The sequence below is a fragment of the Buteo buteo genome, unplaced genomic scaffold, assembly GCF_964188355.1.
Source record: "Buteo buteo unplaced genomic scaffold, bButBut1.hap1.1 HAP1_SCAFFOLD_173, whole genome shotgun sequence".
Lineage (NCBI taxonomy): Eukaryota > Metazoa > Chordata > Aves > Accipitriformes > Accipitridae > Buteo > Buteo buteo.
Window position 1 is genome coordinate 55,026 of NW_027439337.1, and position 20,855 is coordinate 75,880.

Consider the following 20,855-nt stretch of genomic DNA (forward strand, 5'->3'; position numbering starts at 1 on the left):
CACCTCTCATGCAGGAAGTTTCTCTGTTCTGGAGAGTTTTTGCTCCAAGCAGAGCTGGCTTCTCCCCAGGCACTAAGTTTTCCAAGCGGGAAGGCTCTAGGGGTGCATGGCTTTAAGTAGCTGCCTGGATCCGCATCATAGCTTGTGATTTCACAATGGTCCCTATTGTGTCTCTGGAGTTGGTGCACACTGGGTGCCACTTAGCTCCTCCCGTGAGGGCTACTCCATCAGTCCCTGGGGAATCGGGCCCCCTGACTGACCTGGAGGTTCAGTTGTCCCCGAAACCCAGTGACTGACGTGAGGATGAACCCAAACGGGGGTTACAAAATGACACTTCTGGAAGAGTTACAGGTAGCACGGCCGGGGCTCAAAAGTGCAGTTTTGTGGGTTGGGGTTGTTTTTTTTCCAGTTTGGAAATCACTTTTTTAGACAGGAACCTCAAGAACAAAGCAGGAGGTGGGTTTTTTTGGTCTGAAACACTCATCCCTCTCCTGCTGTATTAAAGACGTCCAGACTCTCGTGGTATACAGTAGAGGTGATGTTATGGGCTGTTTTATTTGCGTATGGGAAGGAAAACCTCCTACAAGTCCGTGGTTTTAGGGCTGTGCCTGAAGGAGGAGGAGGCGGCACGTAGAGGCGTGATGGCTCGTGGACTCGCGTGGACGCAGGGGTGGGTGATGGCTGGGAGGACGTAAGGGAGCTCTCCACCCCCAGCCCCAACTTTTCCCTTCTTGTCGTTGCTAAACAGAGACATGACGAGGAGGCAGTGATTGACCGGGGAAGAAGGAGCAACACTGTCAGTGTTCGCTATGAGGAGGAGGAGTTGGAAGGTGAGTCTCTGCTGAGATCCTGGTAGAGGAGCCACCAGCCCAGCGCGTTTTCCCATTGCACAAAGTCTCTCCTGTGTGCCTTGTCGGGTGTCACATCATGTGCAGCAAAACGTGCCGCGCTTCTCAATGAAGCAGCACAGTTATTGTCACGTTTTTTACTATTACGGCTTTTTAAACGGAGGGAAAAAGCCCCCCGGGAGGCCACGGTGTGAGTTGTAGCCACAGGGCTCGATAATTCACGGCTTTTTTTCTCGCAGAGGCTGCTCCTGGCTTGGAGAGGTCAGGAGAATCATTTCAGGGCTGCAGACGCGGGGCTGTGATTTTCTTTTTTTGTTCTGGAGTTCATTACGATGGGACTGATTTGATCGTCTCTTGTTGCCTCGTGCCATACAGAGATTTTGAAAATAATTAGCTTGTGTTGCTGCTTAATGAGCAAGTCTGAGTGTTGTCCAGCCGAAGCTGGAATTTGAGAAGAGGTCCAATACTTTGGGGGCACTTTTAGATGACCCAGAGCCAACACTTGTTGTTGCTGTGTTGTTGCAAAGCTCGAGTAAAATAGGCTTGGAAAAAAGGAGGTCCAGTGAAAATAACATTCAGGGAAGCTGGCGTTGCTCCTGGGATATATAACCGTGGCTTAGCAAGGCACCGGCCACCTCAACCATTGCCGCAATGCCGAGAGTGCTGCAAAAACCGCTGCTTTTTCGCAGGCCACCGGACCCTGTACGTGGGCGCGCGGATGCCACTGGTTAGGCAGAGCCACCGGCATCACCGACGCCACAGCCAGAAGCATCGGGAAGGGGAACGGGAGAAGGACTCTGCCCCGATGGAGCAGGGCTACCACTGTAAGTCCCACCGCGGCATTCGCTAAACTCCTGGGGGCAACGTGGGCGCTGGGGCCTTCTGCAAGCAGGTCCCCGTGGCTAGTTTGAGTGAGTTGCTGTTCTTCCGAGGGAAAGTGGCCGTATTGAGCAACACCCTCTTTTTCCCAAGTTTTCTTTTTTTTTGTTGTTTTTTTTTGTTTGTGTTTTTTTTAATGCAGTTAAATGCATAATGGGTTTAGGCTCGTCTTCCTTAGAGGGATCCTGGCTTTAAAAATGGCAATGCGGGGAAGGAAAGCAGCCCATCCTCATGCAGAGGTGGACTAGATGCTTCTCCTTCTCCACGGCTCTGTGCAAGCCCAGACAGACGCAGAGGAGAGGGGCCAGCCCAGTGTTTATGGCTGCACTGGTGCTGATGGCCACTTTGCACGTGAGCGTGACGAGCTGTGTTCAGGCGCGGTAACGGGATGGGTCTTTGCCTTCTGCCCCCAGGCTCCCCGTCCCAGCGGGTGCAGTTCATTCTCAGGAGCAAGGAGGACGAGCAGCACCTCCCTCACCACTTGTTCTCCGAGCTGGATGAGATCTGTGTAAAAGAGGGCCGAGATGGCGAGTGGAAGGAAACGGCAAGGTAAATCCCTGCTGCTTGGCTGCGGTGGGAGAGGAGTCCCTGCACCGGCAGCGCCCGTGGGCTCTGCTTTCTCCTCTCCAGGATGCGAAGCTTTTGCAGCTGCAGGTGGCGGCACGAGGAGCCTTCTCCTCTTGCCACCCCGTGGCTCTGTCAAAGGGGTTGCAGAGCTGGGGCTGTTTTCTTGCAATGGGGCTGATCGCACCCGATGTCCGCAGGTGGCTGAAGTTTGAGGAGGATGTGGAAGATGGCGGCGAGCGCTGGAGCAAGCCCTACGTTGGCACGCTGTCCTTGCACAGCCTCTCCGAGCTGAGGAGCTGCATCAGCAACGGGTCGGTGCTGCTGGACATTTGTGCCAACAGCATCGAAGAGATTGCAGGTACCATGGGCGCTGCATCCCTCCGGGAACGGCCGAGCTCAGCTCGCCACGGTGCTCTTCACTCCCAAATCAAACCCTGCCCCAATGGCACGTCCTTTTCCAGAAGTGCCACTGTGTTTTTCTCATGAGCTGTTTTTGGATGTAGACTGGGCATGCAACAGTCGCACCGTTTTTTTATTCCAATGCGGGGTCCTTTTGAAAGCAGTTTGTGGGGTTGGAGAAGCCACTAGAGAATATTCTGCAGCCAAAAAGGAGCGTGTGTCAGGGCTTAGCAGGCTGCTCTTAGAAATACAGAGTCTGCGTAAGAGCTGAACCTCCTTAAAGGAACTATTTCTTACAAGCTGTTTCCTCGCATTCTTTTTTTTGCTTTTGCCTTAAGATCCAGCATGTAAGAGTTTTAAGGCAGAGTTTATCTGGCGATGACCAAGCAGTGTATTTCTGTGGGGAAGATACTTGAAGTTAATTGCAAAAGCCTCTTTGGAGAAGTTATCTTTGACTGGCGGCAGGTCTCCATTCAGCCCTTTCAAGGGCTGGAGAAGTCGGAGCCGTTCTTAGCACGTTTCTCCCTGGGCTCGGCAAATTGCACTCCATCAGCACGGGAAGCTCTGGGAACGTCTGTGCTATAGATCGCTTATAATTTGGGTGAACGTGTAGAGTCAGAAAGGCCAGGTCGGGCAAGAAAATTGCGTCATTTAGAATGGGAAATATTTATCTTAGCGGAATGATGAATAAGCACTTGGATGCCATGTTTCTTAGCAGAAGAAAATTCTCGTTTTGGCTGCAAAGGCTGAACATTATTAAAAGGCCTTGCTATGCAAGGCTGAGCCGGCATTAGGGTGCAGCCTGTGTGGCACAGCCTTCCCTGGGGGCTTTGGGGGTCGGGACTTGTTGGGGTTTCTGCTCTGATGGCTTTGTTTCCCTTTGCCATCCTCAGATACGATCCTGGCCCAGCAAGAACAGTCCACGGAGTTTGATGAGCACGTGCGGGCGCAAGTTCGAGAAGTCCTTTTGAGGAAGCACCACCATCAGAACGAGAAGACAACCAACCTTCTGCCCGCTGTCTGCTCGTTTGCTGATGTGAGCAAGAGGCAGTCAGACCTGCACCTCCTCTACAAGCCAGGTGAGGCTTTCTGCAGGGCTGTGGCCCCATTAGACTTGTCCGGGCAAAGGAGAAGCGTCCCAGTTGCTCCTCGTCCATCTTTCTGAGTGTCTTTCTTTTTCCTACCAGCCCAAACAATCACCTCTTGTCCTTCTCCCACCGCTGCAGAAGCTAAAGATGGGGTGAACCCTGAGAGCGGAGCAACGGATTTAAGCAAGGTGAGACACTCGTAGCTTTCTCACGCCTTTAGGGCCAGATTTGCTCTTGCAAACTTGGCTGGAGAGTGTGCTGCAGAGCGCTGTGGGCTTTGCTTTTGGGGTAATTGCCTGAAAATCGCTTGTCGTGCCCAGGCGGAGCTGCACTTCATGAAGAAAATTCCCACCGGGGCTGAAGCATCCAACGTGCTTGTAGGAGAGCTGGATTTCCTTCACCAGCCCATCGTGGCATTTGTCCGCCTGAGCCCGGCTGTCCTCCTCTCGGGCATGACGGAAGTTCCCATCCCAACAAGGTGCGAATGAGAAGTGCAAATTTTTTCCGTAAAAAAGACACCCAACCAAAGATCGAGTTGCAGGCATCAGTTTGGTGTCCCAAGGGAACAAGGCGAGTGGGAGGGGGAGCAAGCACGTTTCCCCCACCCGCATCTCCTCGCCTTCATTTCTCCATTCCCTGCTGTAGCTTTTAAACCCATCGGCCAATTGTAATGAAAGTTGGCCCCCAAATGAAATTTGCCGTCGGTTTTGAAGAATTTCAAATTCATCGTGGCGTCGCTGAGCCTACGTGTCCCGTCTTGAGCCACGCTCCGGGCTGGGAGCCGCCAGGGCTTTCCTTGGGTGCTCTTGGAGCAAGGACACCTTCTTCTCTCTCTCATTTTGTTTTTCTTGCCCAGGTTCCTGTTTGTTTTGCTTGGACCAGAAGGAAAAGCCCATCAGTACCATGAGATCGGCAGGTCCATGGCCACTATCATGACAGATGAGGTGCGACAAGATGAGATAGCTCCGGGTCATTTTTGCCTTTCTTCAGCTCTCCCTGTCTCTGAAGTAGTGAGGAAGAGGATTTGCTGTCCCAGCTGCCCGCAGCTCTCCAAATAGCCCAGCCCTCTTTCTCACCCCGAAGCGAACACGCAGATTTGCATCACCCCACATCCTGGAGGCTGAAATCCCACCCGGGGTGCATCCTGCACCTCATCCTTCTTGCCGGGGTCCCCAGCACGCTGTCCCCAGTGGTGGCATTGCCAGGGCCAGTCAAACTTCTCTTGCTCTTTAAGCAGAAGGGTATGGTGTGCCATGGGGGACGGGGGCCTCGTGGGGGAGATGATTACAAATGCCCTGACGCACAGATTTTTCCTTTTGGGGGAGTATTTCCTGCCCTTTCCAGCAGGAAATTTTGGGGAAAAAGCCTTGCGTTTAGCCAAGAGCTTATTGCACTGGTTAGGACCTCCGAGCTGGGTTGTCCTCTCACCAGGTTGTCTTCTCTTGGCAGGTTTTCCGTGACGTTGCCTATAAAGCCAAGAACGGGGCTGACCTCGTGGCTGGCATCGACGAGTTTCTGGATCAGGTCACGGTCTTGCCGCCAGGAGAGTGGGATCCATCGATCCGAATCGAGCCCCCGAAAAACGTCCCTTCGCAGGTGGGAGGTGCGAGGGGGACGGGCGGGACGGCTGGGGATGCTGTTCAGGGGCCCAAATTCACAAGGTCCCACTCTGACACAGTCACAGAGCCAGACCAGAAGCAAAACAAGCCAGCGGTTACAAGTCCATAGCTTTATCTTACTTCCATTTTAACAGGAAAAAAGGAAGATGCCAGGAGCTCTTGACGACAGTGCTTCTCACAGCACGCTGGAGAAACACAGTGGCCCTGAACTGCAGCGGACGGGAAGGTGGGAGCTTTAATAGTTTGGGTTTTTTTTCTGTTTGCTTCTCAAATCTGAGCATGCACCCTCCCTTCTAGCAGGTCTTTGGGGTTAGCTGGTTCAACGAAGGGGCTCCGCATTGCCAGCTTGGTCCCCTGGGCTGGGCAGGGGGGAGATCTGGGCAGCTGGGCTCAGCCCCAGCCATCACCATTGCACGCAGGTTTCCTTGATTTGGGAGGAAGGAGAGTGCTTCTTTTTAGCCACGAAAGTGACTCCGTGCTTCTGATTGCCCTTCTGCAGCAAAGCAAAGTCACCGTGTTCCTCCAAGAGAACAGACTCTCTTCTTTTTCCTTCCTGCAGGCTCTTTGGAGGTTTGACCCTGGACGTGAAGCGGAAAGCCCCGTGGTTCTGGAGCGACTTCCGGGATGGTCTGAGCCTGCAGTGCCTGGCGTCCTTCCTCTTCCTCTACTGTGCCTGCATGTCCCCTGTCATCACCTTTGGGGGACTGCTGGGGGAGGCGACCAATGGCCAGATAGTGAGCACCTCTCTCTGTTGGGGGGCATGGGGGAGGATAAAAGTCAGGCCAAAGTCCTCGCTGCAGTGAATCGGCTTTGGTTTTTGTTTCTCCCTAACAATTTATTTACTCACGGCTGCCTCTCTTCCCCGGACAGAGTGCCATGGAGTCGCTGCTGGGCGCGTCCATGGCCGGCGTGGTGTATTGCCTCTTTGCCGGCCAACCTCTCACCATCCTCGGCAGCACCGGACCCGTCCTCGTGTTTGAGAAGATCCTCTACAAATTCTGCAAGTAAGGCTGGCTGCCGCAGCTGGGTGCTGCGAGAGCCTTCAGAAGGGGGCAGTGATGGAGAAAAGATGCTTTGCTTTGCTTTTCTGTTTCTTAGGGGTAGTTGCTAGATTTTAGTGACAGTCCTTTTGTTGCTATGGCTTTGATGGGAGATAAACCACCCTTATTGCCATAAGGTTTATCATTAAGCCCCAGCTTGCTGGCAGCAGGTGACTGGGTGCAAACCCAGCTGGTTTCAGTGTCAGGGCATCAGGGTGATGTGGGAGAACACCACCTGGCCCAAGAGGGACCTGACCTCAAGCAGCCTCCAAGGTGTTAACACAAGATCCTTGTTCAACAGTGGTAACTAAATAATTGGCCTCTCCTCCTGTGGGTCTACACCCTGCACCACAGCCCCGAGGCTCTCTGTAGTAGTACATGGAAACTGCATTTCCCATCCGCAGCCTTGACACGCTCCAGAATTGCTCCCTGTTTTCCCCGAAGGCAGGCATGTCTCAGGGCCTCTTGCTGGCCTTTGCAGCCTTTGTTTCATTTTGCTTTCCCAGGGAGTACACGCTCTCCTATCTGTCTCTGCGGGCGTGCATTGGGCTGTGGACCGCCTTCTTGTGCATAGTGCTGGTGGCCACCGATGCCAGCTGTTTGGTGTGCTACGTCACCCGCTTCACGGAAGAAGCCTTTGCCTCCCTCATCTGCATCATCTTCATCTACGAGGCTCTGGAGAAGCTGAGTCACCTGCGAGACACCTACCCTGTGCACATGCACAGCAAGCTGGACTTCCTCACCAGCTACTAGTGGGTTTTTTTCCCCCTGAGAAAGCTGCTGCCCCTTGGCAGGAGCTGCGGGCTGCACCTCCATCGCCTTTCCCTTACCCCTGTCTTGGCTTCTCTCCTCCCAGCTGTAAGTGTGAGGCACCGACCCATCCCAGCAACGAAACGCTGCGTTTCTGGGCGAGCAACGGGATCAACGTGTCTGGCATCGCCTGGGAAAACCTCACGGTGACCGTAAGTGCCCCGAGCCACTGCTTCCTCGCGCCGCGGCCACGGGGTCCAGGGGCATTTGCATGGTGCAAAAGTCAGAGCCCTTCAGGGAATGATGGGCTTCAAACTGTGCTAGTGCTGCTCGGAAAAGTCCTTGCTTAAATCTAGCGTGTGGTTTGTTAAAACCGCTTGGTCCTCGGGAGGAGAGTCCACCTTGTCCCAGTCTACCTGGTCCCCAGCGTTGTGGGTAGGTAGCAAGTGTCCCCCTCAAGCCTGTTGCCGGACAGTATTTCTGACTGGGAGGAAGGTTAAGTAGTGGGTGGTTTGATTATTGTAGAAGTTGTAGGTAGGACTTAAGTTCATGCTTGAAAGGTAGTAATTGGCCTCCTTAATGGGTTCCTAGTAACTCTGGGCCTTGCTTTCTCGTTCAGTGCTGTCTGTAGGTACATGCATAAATTTGCATGTCTGAGCAGCCTCTCAGGCTGTTGTTGCTGGAAGCAGAGCCCGGGCCTAGGGCGGCAGGCTCTTATGGTGGCCTTCATCCCCTCTTGGCCAGGTTCTGCGAGCCCTCCCCTGGGAAGGGACGATTTGTCTCTTCTCCTCCTTTCCTACCATGGTTGTCTTTAGCCCTCCTTCCCTCTTCCCTCTCTCTCTCTCCCCAAGAGTTTCCAGTGTTTCCTTCCCCTCTGGTGTCTTCTTTAGCCACGATTGCTCGAATGGCAGGCAGAGGATGTGCCGAGGGTGCGTGGTATGGTGTCCCCTCACATCTCGTTTCTCCGCTCTATAGTTCGATGTGTCACTTGTTCAGCTGCTGCTGCTCATTACATATAAATCTCCATTGGCAGGAGCAGTTAGAGGGTCGTGGATCTTGGACCAAGATCCTCAAAACCCCCTAGCTACGCGAGGTTTCCCTGCCGCACGTGCACTGCCTTTGTGTCCTGACGCTCTGTTTCTCCAGGAATGTCGGCATTTGCGTGGGGAGTTTCAAGGACCTGCCTGTGGACGCGACGGCCCCTACACGCCTGATGTGTTCCTCTGGTGCTGCATCCTCTTCTTCGCCACCTTTGCCCTGTCGAGCTTCTTGAAGAAGTTTAAAACCAGCCGCTACTTTCCAACCAGAGTAAGTAGAAGATGGTGGCCAGCGTCCATCTCCACACTCGTTTCCCAAAATGGCTTTCCTGGAGCACTAAGCAGTATTAGCCCCGCCATGGTCAAGCTGGGAAACGTTGGCCTTGCAGGCCAAGCTCTCCAAGAGCTTGGATGTCCCGCACTCATTTCCGTGAGTGCAAAATCATCGTAGCATTTCCCACCTGCCTCGCGATCTGCCCCAGATTGAAGATTTTTGGGGTTTGATTTTTTTTTTTTTTTTTTTTCCCCCCCTCCTCAGGTAGTAGGAAGTCAGGTTTCCCAAAGTTTTGGGGGTTGGGGTTGTGGTTTTTTTTCCCTACCTTCTGCGCATTATGTGCTCGAGCGGAAAGTAGATTCGAATGAGGAGGTTCCTTTTGAGGACTAAAGGATGCCTCAGTGCCTTGTTGCCGTTGTAGCTGTGAGTGTAGCTGTAGTGGCAGACATCTCTTTTCTTATTTTTAATATTATTATTGTTATTTTTAGGTTTTGACTTAAACCAACCCTTGTCCGCCTAATTAAGCTTTTTTTATTATCTGACACCAGATCTCACGGGGACAAACACAGCAACAGTATCTAAGCAAGGGATCAGGCTGCATGTGCTCAGAGGGGTGGTGGGATTTGGTTAACCAGCCTGAATGTTGTGGATGTCCGCAACTCTTGCATCTCACGTTACGGCCCTGTTTGCCATGCCCCTTTCACCTCTGGTTTCTCGCCCCAGGTACGGTCCACGGTGAGCGACTTTGCTGTTTTCCTCACCATCGCCATCATGGTGCTCCTTGACTTTGTGGTTGGGATCCCATCGCCAAAGCTCCAGGTCCCCCACACGTTCAAGGTAATGGGGTGTTTTGGCACGTGGGGGTGCCACAAGGTGATGCCGGGGCAGGGCAGGGCTGAGTCTGGAGGAGATGCTGGTGGTGTGACCATCTCCTCTTCCACCTCCAAGTGCCTTGCTTCCTCCTGGCAACGAGAAGATGGCCCCAAAACTAGATACCTACAGGAGAAGTACCTAGAGGTGCTTGCAAAGAGGAGACTGGCACTGCTGAAGCCCACGGGAGAGGGGGACATGAAGCCAGGGCTGGGAGGTGCTCTGACACAGGGAGGGAGGGGAAAAGGAAAGCCAGTGGAGTGCCTGGGCTGGGAGACGATGCTGATGTGTGGGCTTTGTTGCAGCCTACCAGAGACGACCGCGGGTGGTTCATCAACCCCATAGGACCCAACCCTTGGTGGACGGTGTTGGCTGCGCTCGTCCCAGCTCTGCTCTGCACCATCTTGATATTCATGGACCAGCAGATCAGTGCCGTTATTGTGAACAGGAAGGAGCACAAGCTGAAGGTAAGGGCCTGCGAGAGATGACCCCGGCCCCAGCCCCTTCTGGGCTGCAGGTCTGGGGAGAAGCTCTTATTGCCGATGCTTTCTGAAGGCATTGGTTTGGGACAAGGTCAGGCTGCGTGGCAGGATGCTCTCCTGGATTAACGATGATGCAGGGAGCAAGTGACAGGGCAGTTCAGATGAGCAACCTTTTGGAGGAGCAAATTAATCTTGGAGCAATATGGAAGCGCGTTTTTGTTTTGAAACGGCAGCGGCAGCAGGTGCGGGGAATGCATTGTTTTGATGCGCTGCCAGGGATAACTCAGAGTCACACCTTCCTCGCAAGTGGTAGAATTTTCTTTGTGAGTGAAAAAAACGGTTTGGTGGTTTTGGGTTGTGGGTGGGGTTTTTTTGGAGAAGTATGTATCGCACAAGCTCCCCATATCCCTTGTGTCTGAACTCCTGCCAGATTTTCATGCCAGGTGCTTGTGCAAAGCCTGCGTACACCCTTACTTGTTTCCATTTCTTGTTTTAAATTCTGAAGAAGTTGACCTGTGCTCGAGCAGGGTTTGAGTCTGACTTGCGACGTTATCCTTGCTCTTGTGCTATGGGATGCTCTGTTTCTTGTTTTCCTGCCTGCAGAAAGGATGCGGGTACCACCTGGACCTTTTCGTGGTGGCCGTGATGCTGGGGGTGTGCTCTGTGATGGGGCTGCCCTGGTTTGTGGCTGCGACCGTCCTGTCCATCACCCACGTGAATAGCCTCAAAGTAGAGTCTGACTGCTCAGCTCCAGGAGAACAACCCAAGTTTCTGGGGATACGAGAGCAGAGAGTCACTGGCTTGCTGATCTTTGGGCTCATGGGCTGCTCCGTCTTCTTCACTTCCGTGTTAAAGGTGAGAGGAAAATGCAAACCACCCGACAACCGCGAGCTTGTTGGAGGTTACAGAAAAACAGTCCCCTCTCTGCAGGCCTGAGTAGTTAGTTGTGGAGCGGAGGAGGAGGGGGTGATCCCAACCCTTGGGGCTTGACCCACGGTGGGAACCAGCCTCGGTTAGGCTTTGCAGCCCTTCGGGCCCCCGTTTGGTGTGCTCGAGGCAAGCGAGCAACGCAACTGCTTGAATTTTCAGGTGTCTTTCAGGCCCGCCCATGTTTATGGGTTACAGCTGAGCATATTCAGACCAGCACGTCTGCTCTCTTTCAAACAGGCAGCCCTTTACGGGCTGCAATTTGCTCCCCAAATGCCCCGGAGCAGCTGTTCCCAGGAGCTAAACACACTGAGGTCATCCCCGTGGGCTTCCTTGCACATTCCTCCCACAAAGTAATCTCATCTCTAGGCTAAAAGGAGGCCTGTGGCCTTTGCCTGTTGCCCCAAGATTAGGCAGAAGTGTTTTTCTACCGCCACAGAATGCGGCATAGGGTAGCACGGGTGAAATCGCCTATTTTCCTCCAACCTTTCTGGAAAATAGGAGTATTCTGAGGAGAGGTAAGTCCAAAGTTCAGCCTAAAGCAGAGCCTTAGCTCACTCGTGCGCACAAAATCTTTAATGGTTAAAACCTGACCCATCTGTAAGCCTGAATGGAAGCTGGAAGGCTTCAAGCAATTTTAGGCAGTGCCTGTGGAAGAGGGTGGTAATACTGAAAATGCAATATGGAGAAAGAAACGATTGCATTCTTTTTTTTTTTTCTCTTTTCCCCCCCAGTTTATACCAATGCCTGTGCTTTATGGCGTCTTTCTCTACATGGGTGTGTCGTCGCTCAGAGGAATTCAGGTACGGACTCTTTTACAGCGTGCAGCATGTCGTTTCCCTGGTATTTTGTCTCCATAGCAGCAGGGAAAAAAGCAGTGGCATGGGAAAAACTTCTTGCAGAGCAAGCAATGAAACTCTTTTGTGTAAGAAAAAGATTGGTGGAGGCACAGGAGGTATATAGGGCTGGGAGGACCAGGCAAGTTCAGCGCTCTCTGTTTCAGGGTTTAGGGCAGGTCAGTGTTTGGTTACGTGAAAGCGGGGGAATTCAGTGCAAAGGGAAGGCAGTTTCTGCCACTGGTGGAAATCCTCGCTGGGGGATTCAGTGGGCCGAGAAATGCTAATAATGGAATGGCACGGAATAGTTGCCGTTTGGTGGGCAGCTCTCAGGGGCAAGCCGGTTGATAGATGGAGCGAAGGGAAAATGGGTGCTGCTCCCAGGAGGAACGCGGTGGGATCCAGGATTTCTGACGGCAAGCGAGATGCTGCAAACCGCCTCCACGTCTCGAGAGGGCCAGAAACTTGCCGCAGTCCCAAGGCGGCAACCTTTCCCTTTTATTTTGCAGTTCTTTGATCGCTTGAAGCTGTTTTGGATGCCAGCGAAACACCAGCCGGATTTCATCTACCTGCGGCACGTGCCCTTGCAAAAGGTGCATTTGTTCACGGTGATCCAGCTGACCTGCCTCGTCCTGCTCTGGACCATCAAGGTGTCCCGTGCCGCCATCATCTTTCCCATGATGGTAAGAGCTGCCGCCGCTCAGCAGCGGGGTGTTTGCAGCGTTGGAGTGAGAGGTGGCATCGTCTCTGAGCTCACCGCATCTTCCCTCTTATTCGTGAAGGTTTTGGCTCTCGTCTTTGTCCGGAAAGCGATGGATTTCTGCTTCTCAAAGCGCGAGCTCAGCTTTCTGGATGACCTTATGCCAGAAAGGAAGAAGAAGTTGGACGATGCCAGAAATGAAGCCAGAGAAGAAGAAGAGGTAAGGCTTGCTGGGTCCTCGGGGCTGGACATCTCCGTCGGGCTGTGAGGTTGCCTGTTTCTCTTACAGCTTGTCTGGAAACGTTGGGGGAAGATCAGCACTCAATCGAAATAGATCCCAATAGCCTGGATCCCACGTTGTAACCTTTGTTTCCTCAAGTAGCAGTGAGCTGAACGCTTGAATACAGGTGTAATTTTTAAAACGAGTCGTTTTTCACAAAGGTCATTATCATTACGATGATTATTATTAGAAGGTGCTGCTGCTGCTGCTGGCAAGATTTGCTCATAATCGTGTTTTGAACACCCAATCCCCCTGCCCCAAAACCTTTGGAGTGAACGGTTTCTACCCTGCTGCACTAATACCTATAGCTGCCAAGGGGCAGAAGGGGAGGGCAGACTGCTAAGTTTGTGCTGGGCATTCAGCTTATCTCCACTTTGACCAAAGACAGAGAATGTGATTTGTCCCTTTTTTACCTCAGGAGTCCAGGAGGGCGATGGAAGCTGCTGCTGCTGCAAGTTCAGTTCAGCTGAACGTGGGGAAGACCAGTGACATGGATATCCCAAAGCAAGGCAGTGACAGGTAAAGCCCCACCAAGCGCCAGGACCCCCGGCAAGATTAGCTTGAAGGGGTTTGGCAGAGTTTGCTCCACTTGCCTCTTTGTGGGGCATCCCACAGAAACCAGCAGGCAGCTTGGTGGGAAAATCAAATTCGGGGGCAGGGCTGCAGGAGGTGATCGCAGGGCTCTGACCCCAAGCAGAGTGGCTGCAGCACTCGCGTTTGACCCCCAAACCTTGCATCATCAGCGCCTTTACGGTAGCTGGAGTTCCTCATACTTACACATGAGGAGTTGCAGGCGTGATCTGTACCAGCAGTGGCTTAGGAACCCGGACCAGGGCTAAACCCCAGCAAGAGCCTTTGCACAGAGCTGTTGCTCTGCAGCTCCCCAGCTTGCCTCCCAAAACTCCTCATCCAGCAAAACCTCCCATGCTTATGCGCAGCTTTGATTCTCGGGGCTCCGCTGTTCCTCTTGCTGATGCTAATGCCCTTGGTGGCATCAGTTCCCATAATCACGGATTGCTGTGTAAAATATTTATTGCAGGACTGATCCTTCTGAGATTATTATCCTGGATGAAATGTCACCAACGACTGTATGGAAGGCTCTCACTTTGAAGACAGAAACCCTTTGAATCCAGGGAGGAAAAAGGTAAAGGATTGCACACGAACGTGTCCGTGCTCCTCTGCAAGCGACGGTGCACGCCTACGCTTTTCCCACGCTTTGGCCGGCAAGGCTGAGCAAACAGCCTGTCCCTGGGAACAGGCAGTGAGGACCGTGGCATGCAAACCAGCTCCTCTCTGCTGGGGTGGTCCCCCAAACAGGGCTGAATCAGCAGCAGCTGGCAGGTCTTCCACTGATGATGCTCTCCCTCTTTTTCTCTTCCCTTTGCCTTTCCCCACTCCCGCTTTTCACGTTTAGGAATCTTGACTTGGAAGGAGAGGAGCGAGAGCGTGACTCGGGGATGTGCCAACGCAGACAGAGGGAGAAAGCACTTTGTTTCAGTTGGAGGATTCCCATTAAAGCCATGCAGATGTTTTCAGTTATCCTTGGTGTGCTTCAGGCATTCAGTATCTCTAGACCAGCAAGCTGAGGTGAACGTCACAGTCAATGGGAGTTTGGTGGTGTTAAGTCTGTGTGCGTACGTGTGCGTGTGGGGGTGTGGGTTTGTAGTGGTAGAGGGACTGCTACTGCTTTATCATTCAGTGCTCTTCTTTTAATACCTAATTCCTCCGCTTTTTTTTTTTTCCTCTTTTTTCCAAATGTAAACTGGGAATGTCCAAAATAATTTTCTGTTATATTTGATGCATTCTCCACTTTCTTCTTCATCACGACCGGGTTTTTGGTCTGGTTTGGGGTCCTGGCTTTAATTCACTCTTCTGTCTCTTACTGGTACGAGAGGGATGCCCTCTGTGGCAGGGCAGCATAGAGAGCGTCCGAGCAGTTGGCCTAAGGTGAAAGAGAAGCATTTGCTCCCTGCGCTTCAGTTTTACCTCTCTTGGTTGGTTTGGTTTTGGTTTTGGTTTTTTTGCTTTGGCTCTGCCATCAGCCTGGGAGCTGCAAAATGCAGAACTGCCACCTTCTTGTCCCCTGGCTGTACACTGCATCTAAGGGAGCACTTCAGGTATTTGATTTTGAGTACACCGTATGGTCACAGGAGCGGCCAGATGAGACCTGGGGGGGGCTCTGTGTCCCTGGGCTGCCCCCTCTGTTGTTCCTCCACTTTCCTTCTGTATTGGGTCTGGCTGAGTTGGAGTTCTTTTACCCCATAGCAGCCCTCGTAGTGCTGTGCTCTGTACTGGTAGCTAGAAAGCTGTTGATAACACAGCAGTGTTTTGGCCATGGCTGAGCAGTGCTGGCACAGCATCAAGGCTGTCTCTCTAACATTCCCCCCCTCCCCAGTAGGCTGGGGGTGGGCAAGATCTTGGGAGGCAACGTAGCCAGGAAGAAGGCATACAGGCAGCAAGAAGAGGCATCTCGGTAGCAAGTAAATCTTAGGTCCCTTCAGATGCTGGGGACCCTGCGTTCATGCAGCATTGGGCAGACCCCAGATGGATTTTCCCTTGGCACACTGTACAGATCCTGCCTGTGGAGAAGTTCCTCCTTTTGGTCATTCACGGTGTTATACAACTTTTCTTAGAAGAAAACAACTCTATGCGTAAAGGATGTTCACGCGCGGACTTCTTGCTGCACTTTAGATAACGGCAGGGCCGCGCAGGTGGCGTAATCGCTGGTACCAAGCAGGAGCTGCCTGGAGGCTCCTCTGTCACAGTCAACCAGCTCCGTTTATCCTGCGGCCAAGGGCCATGTGTAGGGACACAGCCTGAAGGCCACGCCGTACGTACGGTGCAGCACAGACCTGCACCCGCTCCGGTGAACTGTTAGGTGGATCCCCAACTCCTGGAGGTACAGTGATCTCCCAGTCAGGATCTCTGCAGCAGGCTGTTAAACTGCACGGTAACTTGGGAACCAGAGAAGATCCAGATCTGGAGGGGATGGTTAACCACAGGGCCTCACGTTGAACCTCCTCTAAGCTCGTCCTGTGCTTCCAGGGTTCTCGAGCCTCTCGGGGGGCATCTCCCAGACTGGCCGGTGACTCCCAGCTCCCTCGTTCCTGCCTTCCCCTCCCTGCCTGCCTGCCCCACTGTGGCCCCTGCAGCAGCACTCAGCTGAGCACCCTCCGTTGCTCCTGGGGAAAGAGCGTCCTCCTTGCTCTCCGTGGCATTCCCCCAGCACACGGTGCTGTAGCGAGGACAAGGCAGTCAGATACAGACACAGCCTGTTGAACAGAGCGTCCTGCACGCAGTGCTTCCGATAGAGCAGCTCAGGAGCAAGGAGGTGAGCTGGGTGTGCTGCCTCTCACAAAGAGCATTTGACATCGGCGACCTTCCCCGCTGGACCCTCTGCAGCCTCTCTTTTTCCCGATGTTGTAGGTGTTAGGTTGTGTGGTTAAAGGTTCATCTCCACAAACACAGAGGAGGACAAAGGAGCAATGGCAGGCAGGGGAACCCCAGGGACCTAGGCAGAGGCAAGGGAGCACCCTGCTGTGGCTTTTCCCAGGGCTGTCGCAGGAGAGGGATCGCCCAGCTTGTCTGGGTATGAGGCTCACCAGACAAGTATTGACTCTCCCTTGCTCACCTCACAGACTGACGGGGGGAATGCGCTTCTGTGGCCATGCCCTGCCTCTGAAGCCCGGCCGTAGACAAAAAACTGGCTCAAACTGTGAAGGTTACCAGGCAAGACGTGACTGGGTGCACGTGTGTGGCAAGGTCTGTGCATGTGAATGTCTGAAACTGGATTCTGAGCTGTCAAGCAGAAGCCTGCTTCTCGCTACACGCAGCCAGCGTGGGCTGGTTGTAAATTTGGGTAACACCTGGAATAAGCAAAAGTGGCATGTCCCGAATCCTACAGTTAATAACGAGCTAGGAGAGAGAAGCCTTAATTCGGAGGCTGATCAGGCATTGTACTGCTCCCATAGACAACTTAGATTGGGAACACTGGGGGCGTGGGGTTCCAGAAAGAAGAGGTGGTGGCAAAAAGAAGGGTTCCCAGAAAGAAGAAGGGATCTTGAAGAGAAGGAGGGGACCCAGGAAGGAAAAGGTGAAGATCCTGGCTGGAGGAAGTATCCTGGAAGTGGCGGAAGATCTTGGAGACCAGAGAGCTGCGTGGAGACAAGTGCCAGGGGATGCCCAGGGACCTTGACCAGCACCCTGCGAAACTGGTAACGGCGAGCAGCTGCACAGCAGGAACCAAGGTGGTGTTCTGCCTGACCTTCCTGGACCTGCAGTAGCCTCCCTGCTGGGATAGGGGAGTTGGCTCAAGCAACTGCAGGATTCAATAGGAATGCATTTCACCAAGGTAAAGAGGACACAGCAGTGGCTTGGAAATGCTGGTTGGTTTAATGGTAAAACTGGAATTATTCTGTGAACTGTGCATTCCTTTTAATATGGACTTAATTTAAAACGGCTGCTTTGAAGTTGTTCTGGCTTCACCTTAATCGACACCTGCAATCTTCATCATCTTATCTTCTCCAACAGCGACACCACACCCTGCCCCTCCCCACCCCCTGCAAAAAAAAACCAAAACCAACCCAGGAAAAGAAAGACTTCAAGGGCAAGCTAGGCAGCAAAGTTGTGCGAGATTGGTCAAACTGCTCAAAGTTTGCAGGGAGATTGGAGCTTGCAATTCAGATGTACGTCGCTCAGCGTGGGGAGGGTAGTACGCACCTTTCACTGGAGTCAGAGGGAAAAACAGGGAGAAGGGAGCTGCAGCGTAAAGAGTAAAGGACACAACATTCTTAGGAAAACTCTCCTTTTTCTTTCCTTTTCCTTGCTCCTTCGCTTCCAGATCTCCGTGGTCGCAGTTTGTGCTGCCTCACCTCCAGCACAGCGTGCAGAATGAAAAGACTGTCACAGAATTCGTCTTCCTGGGGTTCTGCAGCACCCCAGCCCTGCAGCGCTGCCTCTTTGGCCTTTTCTCTGCCCTCTGCTCTGCCACTCGGATGGGAAACACACTTGTCTTTCTGCGTATCTGCCTGGACTACTGCCTCCACAGCCCCAGGTACTTCTTCCTCTGCCACCTCTCCATCGCGGACATCTGCTACGCCTCCAGCAATGTCCCCGTATGCTAAGGAGCCTCCTTGGACAAGGCAGAACCCTCTCCGTTGCTGGGTGTGGGGCACAGATCCATCTTTATTTAATCTTTGCACTTACAGCGTGCGTGCTGCTGGCCGTGATGTCTCATGTTCGCTACGTGGCAATCTGCCGTCCCCTCTGCTGTGCCCTCATCATGATCTGGAGGCTGCGCCTCACCCTTGCCACAGTTTTGTGGGCTTTGGCGTTCGTATTTGGTACACTGCAAGCCTCTCTGGCTTTACACCTGCCTTTCTGTGGCCCCTGCGAGGCTGTCCACTTCTCCTGTGAAATTCTTGCTGTCTTAAAGCTGGCCTGCACTGCCGCTCCTGCCAATAAAGTCCTGATCTTTGCTGTTTGTGTGTGCTTCTTCCTCTTCCCTTTAGCCTTAATCCTGATTTCCTCCCTGGACATCCCGGCCACCGATCTGCGCATCCGCTCTGTGCCAGGATGGCACGAAACCTTGTCCACATGTGGCTCTCACCCGACCGTGGTGGGTGTCTTTTATGGAAACGCCATCTTCATGTACGCGGGGCCCGGGAGCGGTAAGTCCTCTGGGAGGGAGACAGTTCTTTCCCTTTTCTACACTCTCGTCAGCCCCAGTTTGAAGCCCGTCATTTACAGTCGGAGGAACAAGCAGGTGAAGGAAGCCTTGCTGAAGCTTCAGAGAAGGAAGAGGGTCTTTCATTCCGTCTAGCTGGCGCTCTAGGCTTTCACCTGTCTCCTGTCTTTCTGCTCTTTCTTCTTGAGCTCTTGGGGAATTTCTCAGGGAATGTTAAGTGGTTAAAAGTGTCCTGGTTTCAGCTGGGATAGAGTTCACTGTCTTCCTAGTAGCTGGTACAGTGCTATGTTTTGAGTTCAGTTTGCAAAGAACCTTGATAACACTGATGTTTGCAGTTGTTGCTAAGTAGCGTTTAGACTAAAGTCAAGGATTTTTCAGCTTCTCCTGCCCAGCCAGGGCACAAGAAGTTGGCACAGGACACAGCCAGGGCAGCTGACCCAAACTGGCCAACAGGGTATTCCATACCATGCGACGTCCCATCTACTATAGGAACTGGGGAGTGGGGGGCGGGAAATCGCTGCTCGGGGACTAGCTGGGTGTCGATGGGCGGGTGGTGAGCAATTGCACTGCGCATCATTTGTACATTCCAATCCTTTTATTATTGCTGTTGTCATTTTAGTAGTGTTATCATTATCATTATTAGTTTCTCCTTTTCTGTTCTATTAAACCGTTCTTATCTCAACCCAGGAGTTTTACTTCTTTTTCCCGATTTTCTCCCCCATCCCACTGGAGGCGGGGGAGTGAGTGAGCGGCTGCGTGGTGCTTAGTTGCTGGCTGGGGTTAAACCACGACGGAGACAGAGTCACAGCAGCACAGAATGGATGCTGAAAGGGACCTCTAGAGATCATCCAGCCCACCTCGGCTGCTCAAGCAGGGTCAGCTGCAGCAGGTTGTGAGTCTGGTTCTCAAAGATGCCATTGGCTGCGTTGCTCCCAGGTCGTGGAGCTTGCTTGGGAAATGGGCAATAAAGAGGGATGAAGTTTCCAGGCACTTTCTGGCCGGTGCAGTGATTTGGGGTTTTTTGGGGGGTTGGTTGGGTTTTTTTTCCTTCTGATTTCCGCTCCCCCCGCCACTTCCCAGTCTTGTGGCTGCCCAAGATGCAGCCAGAGAAGGGGAGGAGGGTCCCTGCCTGGCCTGCAGCTCCCTCCCTCGCCATTCTTGGGGTGATTTGGGGTTATTTTGCTGTGTCAGTGAGGCAAAGCTGGGCTCTCCGGGGCTGAGGTCAGTGGGACCCGAGGAAGGCCGTGACGGTCTTGAGGCTTTGAAGGGCTTTGCACCGAGCCCTGTCCCCGCTGGAGGGGACGCTGGTGGTGTTCAAGACGAAGGCCTTGCAGCCCTTGCTGTCGTGTGTGCCCGCGTCCCCCCCGGCCCCCAAGGTCTGTCGTTGTCGCAGGGGCTCTGTGCTGCTTTCTGCGTGGGGCCGTGCCCGTGAGTCCTGCAGGGACCTGTCTGTCCTGGCTTCCCCACCAAAGGGCTGCTCCCCCTGGGGAAGGGGAGAGGGGAGTAGTCCGCGTCCCGCCCACCGTTGCCTGCCCCGCTGGTGGTGACTCGGCCCTGGGGGGATGCTCCCGCGGGCTTGCTGAACCCCCATGCGAAAAGTGCCGGGGGAACGGGTGTGATGGGGATGGCGAAGGTGCCAGAGCAGACTGGGGTGCCATACCTGCTGGTGGGGCCTGGGGTGCCTGGGCTGCAGGGAAGGGCTTATCTTTTATAGGTTATCTTTTGTGATGGTAACTTGTAACCTTCCTTCTTGTCTTTTCCCAGAGAGACCTGGCCACCATGCATTGTCTGGATGTCCTTTACCATATTGTGGATTGTTAAATAATGATACATTTATTGGCAGTGGCACCCCTATCAAGGGTAGGACTTAGCTTTGTCCAGAGGCTGGCATTTGGGTAGAAATCCAACAATCACTTTTGCGGAATATTCGAGCTATATTCTGTGTTAAGATTAAATGGAGGTTCCGATCCCAAGATGGTATCTGGCACACTTGACTCATTGCTACCGTAATTGTTACAAACAAATCATAAAAATCAGTCGTAACTTTATCAATTTCAGTTTAAGGGGAGACTCTTGTTCAACTGTCCATGAGGTTGGAGTCCTTTTAATCTTGGAATAATGAATCCACGGGCCTTTCCCTTGGACCTTGACAGCTGTATGAGTAGTCAGGAGCACCTGGAATGGCCCCTTCCACTTCTCAGTTAGCTGCTCCAAATTCCACGACTTGATGTAGACCAAGTTTCCAGGTTGAAATGGATGGGCTGGTGTGTCCAGTTCCAAGGGCCTGCTTGTCGTCACGTACTTGTGCAATTCCTGTACAGTCTTTCCCAAGGACATTAAGTAATTAAAGTCCATTTCCCCTTTAATGTGAATTGTTCCTGGTATATGTGGGGCCTGGTAAGGCCTTCCAGAAAGTAAGTTGCAAGGGCTCAAGCTGGTTTTACCACGAGGTTGTATGCCAATTCTTAACAGCGCTCAAGGTAGCGCTTGTATCCAAGTCATTGATGCTTCCTGACATATTTTCCCGATCTGCAATGTAAGTGTATGGTTCATTCTTTCTACTTTTCCACTTC

The 20,855-nt window shown here is 52.9% G+C and overlaps 1 protein-coding gene and 1 pseudogene across 1 annotated transcript; both read left to right on the top strand.

Annotated features, from left to right (window-relative positions):
- The first annotated feature begins 1,228 nt into the window (after positions 1-1,228).
- On the top strand, positions 1,229-12,929 carry LOC142028151 (electroneutral sodium bicarbonate exchanger 1-like). The gene is made up of 20 exons (XM_075022186.1): positions 1,229-1,684; positions 2,141-2,276; positions 2,492-2,652; positions 3,587-3,772; positions 3,881-3,969; positions 4,102-4,259; positions 4,638-4,725; positions 5,231-5,377; positions 5,535-5,626; positions 5,960-6,134; positions 6,271-6,404; positions 6,947-7,192; positions 7,297-7,402; positions 8,337-8,498; positions 9,225-9,338; positions 9,677-9,838; positions 10,457-10,708; positions 11,515-11,583; positions 12,126-12,299; positions 12,399-12,929. The coding sequence occupies exons 1-20, from the start codon at positions 1,567-1,569 to the stop codon at positions 12,582-12,584; spliced, it is 2,955 nt and encodes a 984-aa protein (XP_074878287.1). The 5' UTR covers positions 1,229-1,566; the 3' UTR covers positions 12,585-12,929.
- Positions 12,930-17,269: 4,340 nt separating this feature from the next.
- Positions 17,270-18,527, top strand: LOC142028155 (olfactory receptor 2A2-like; annotated as a pseudogene).
- The last annotated feature ends 2,328 nt before the right edge of the window (positions 18,528-20,855 follow it).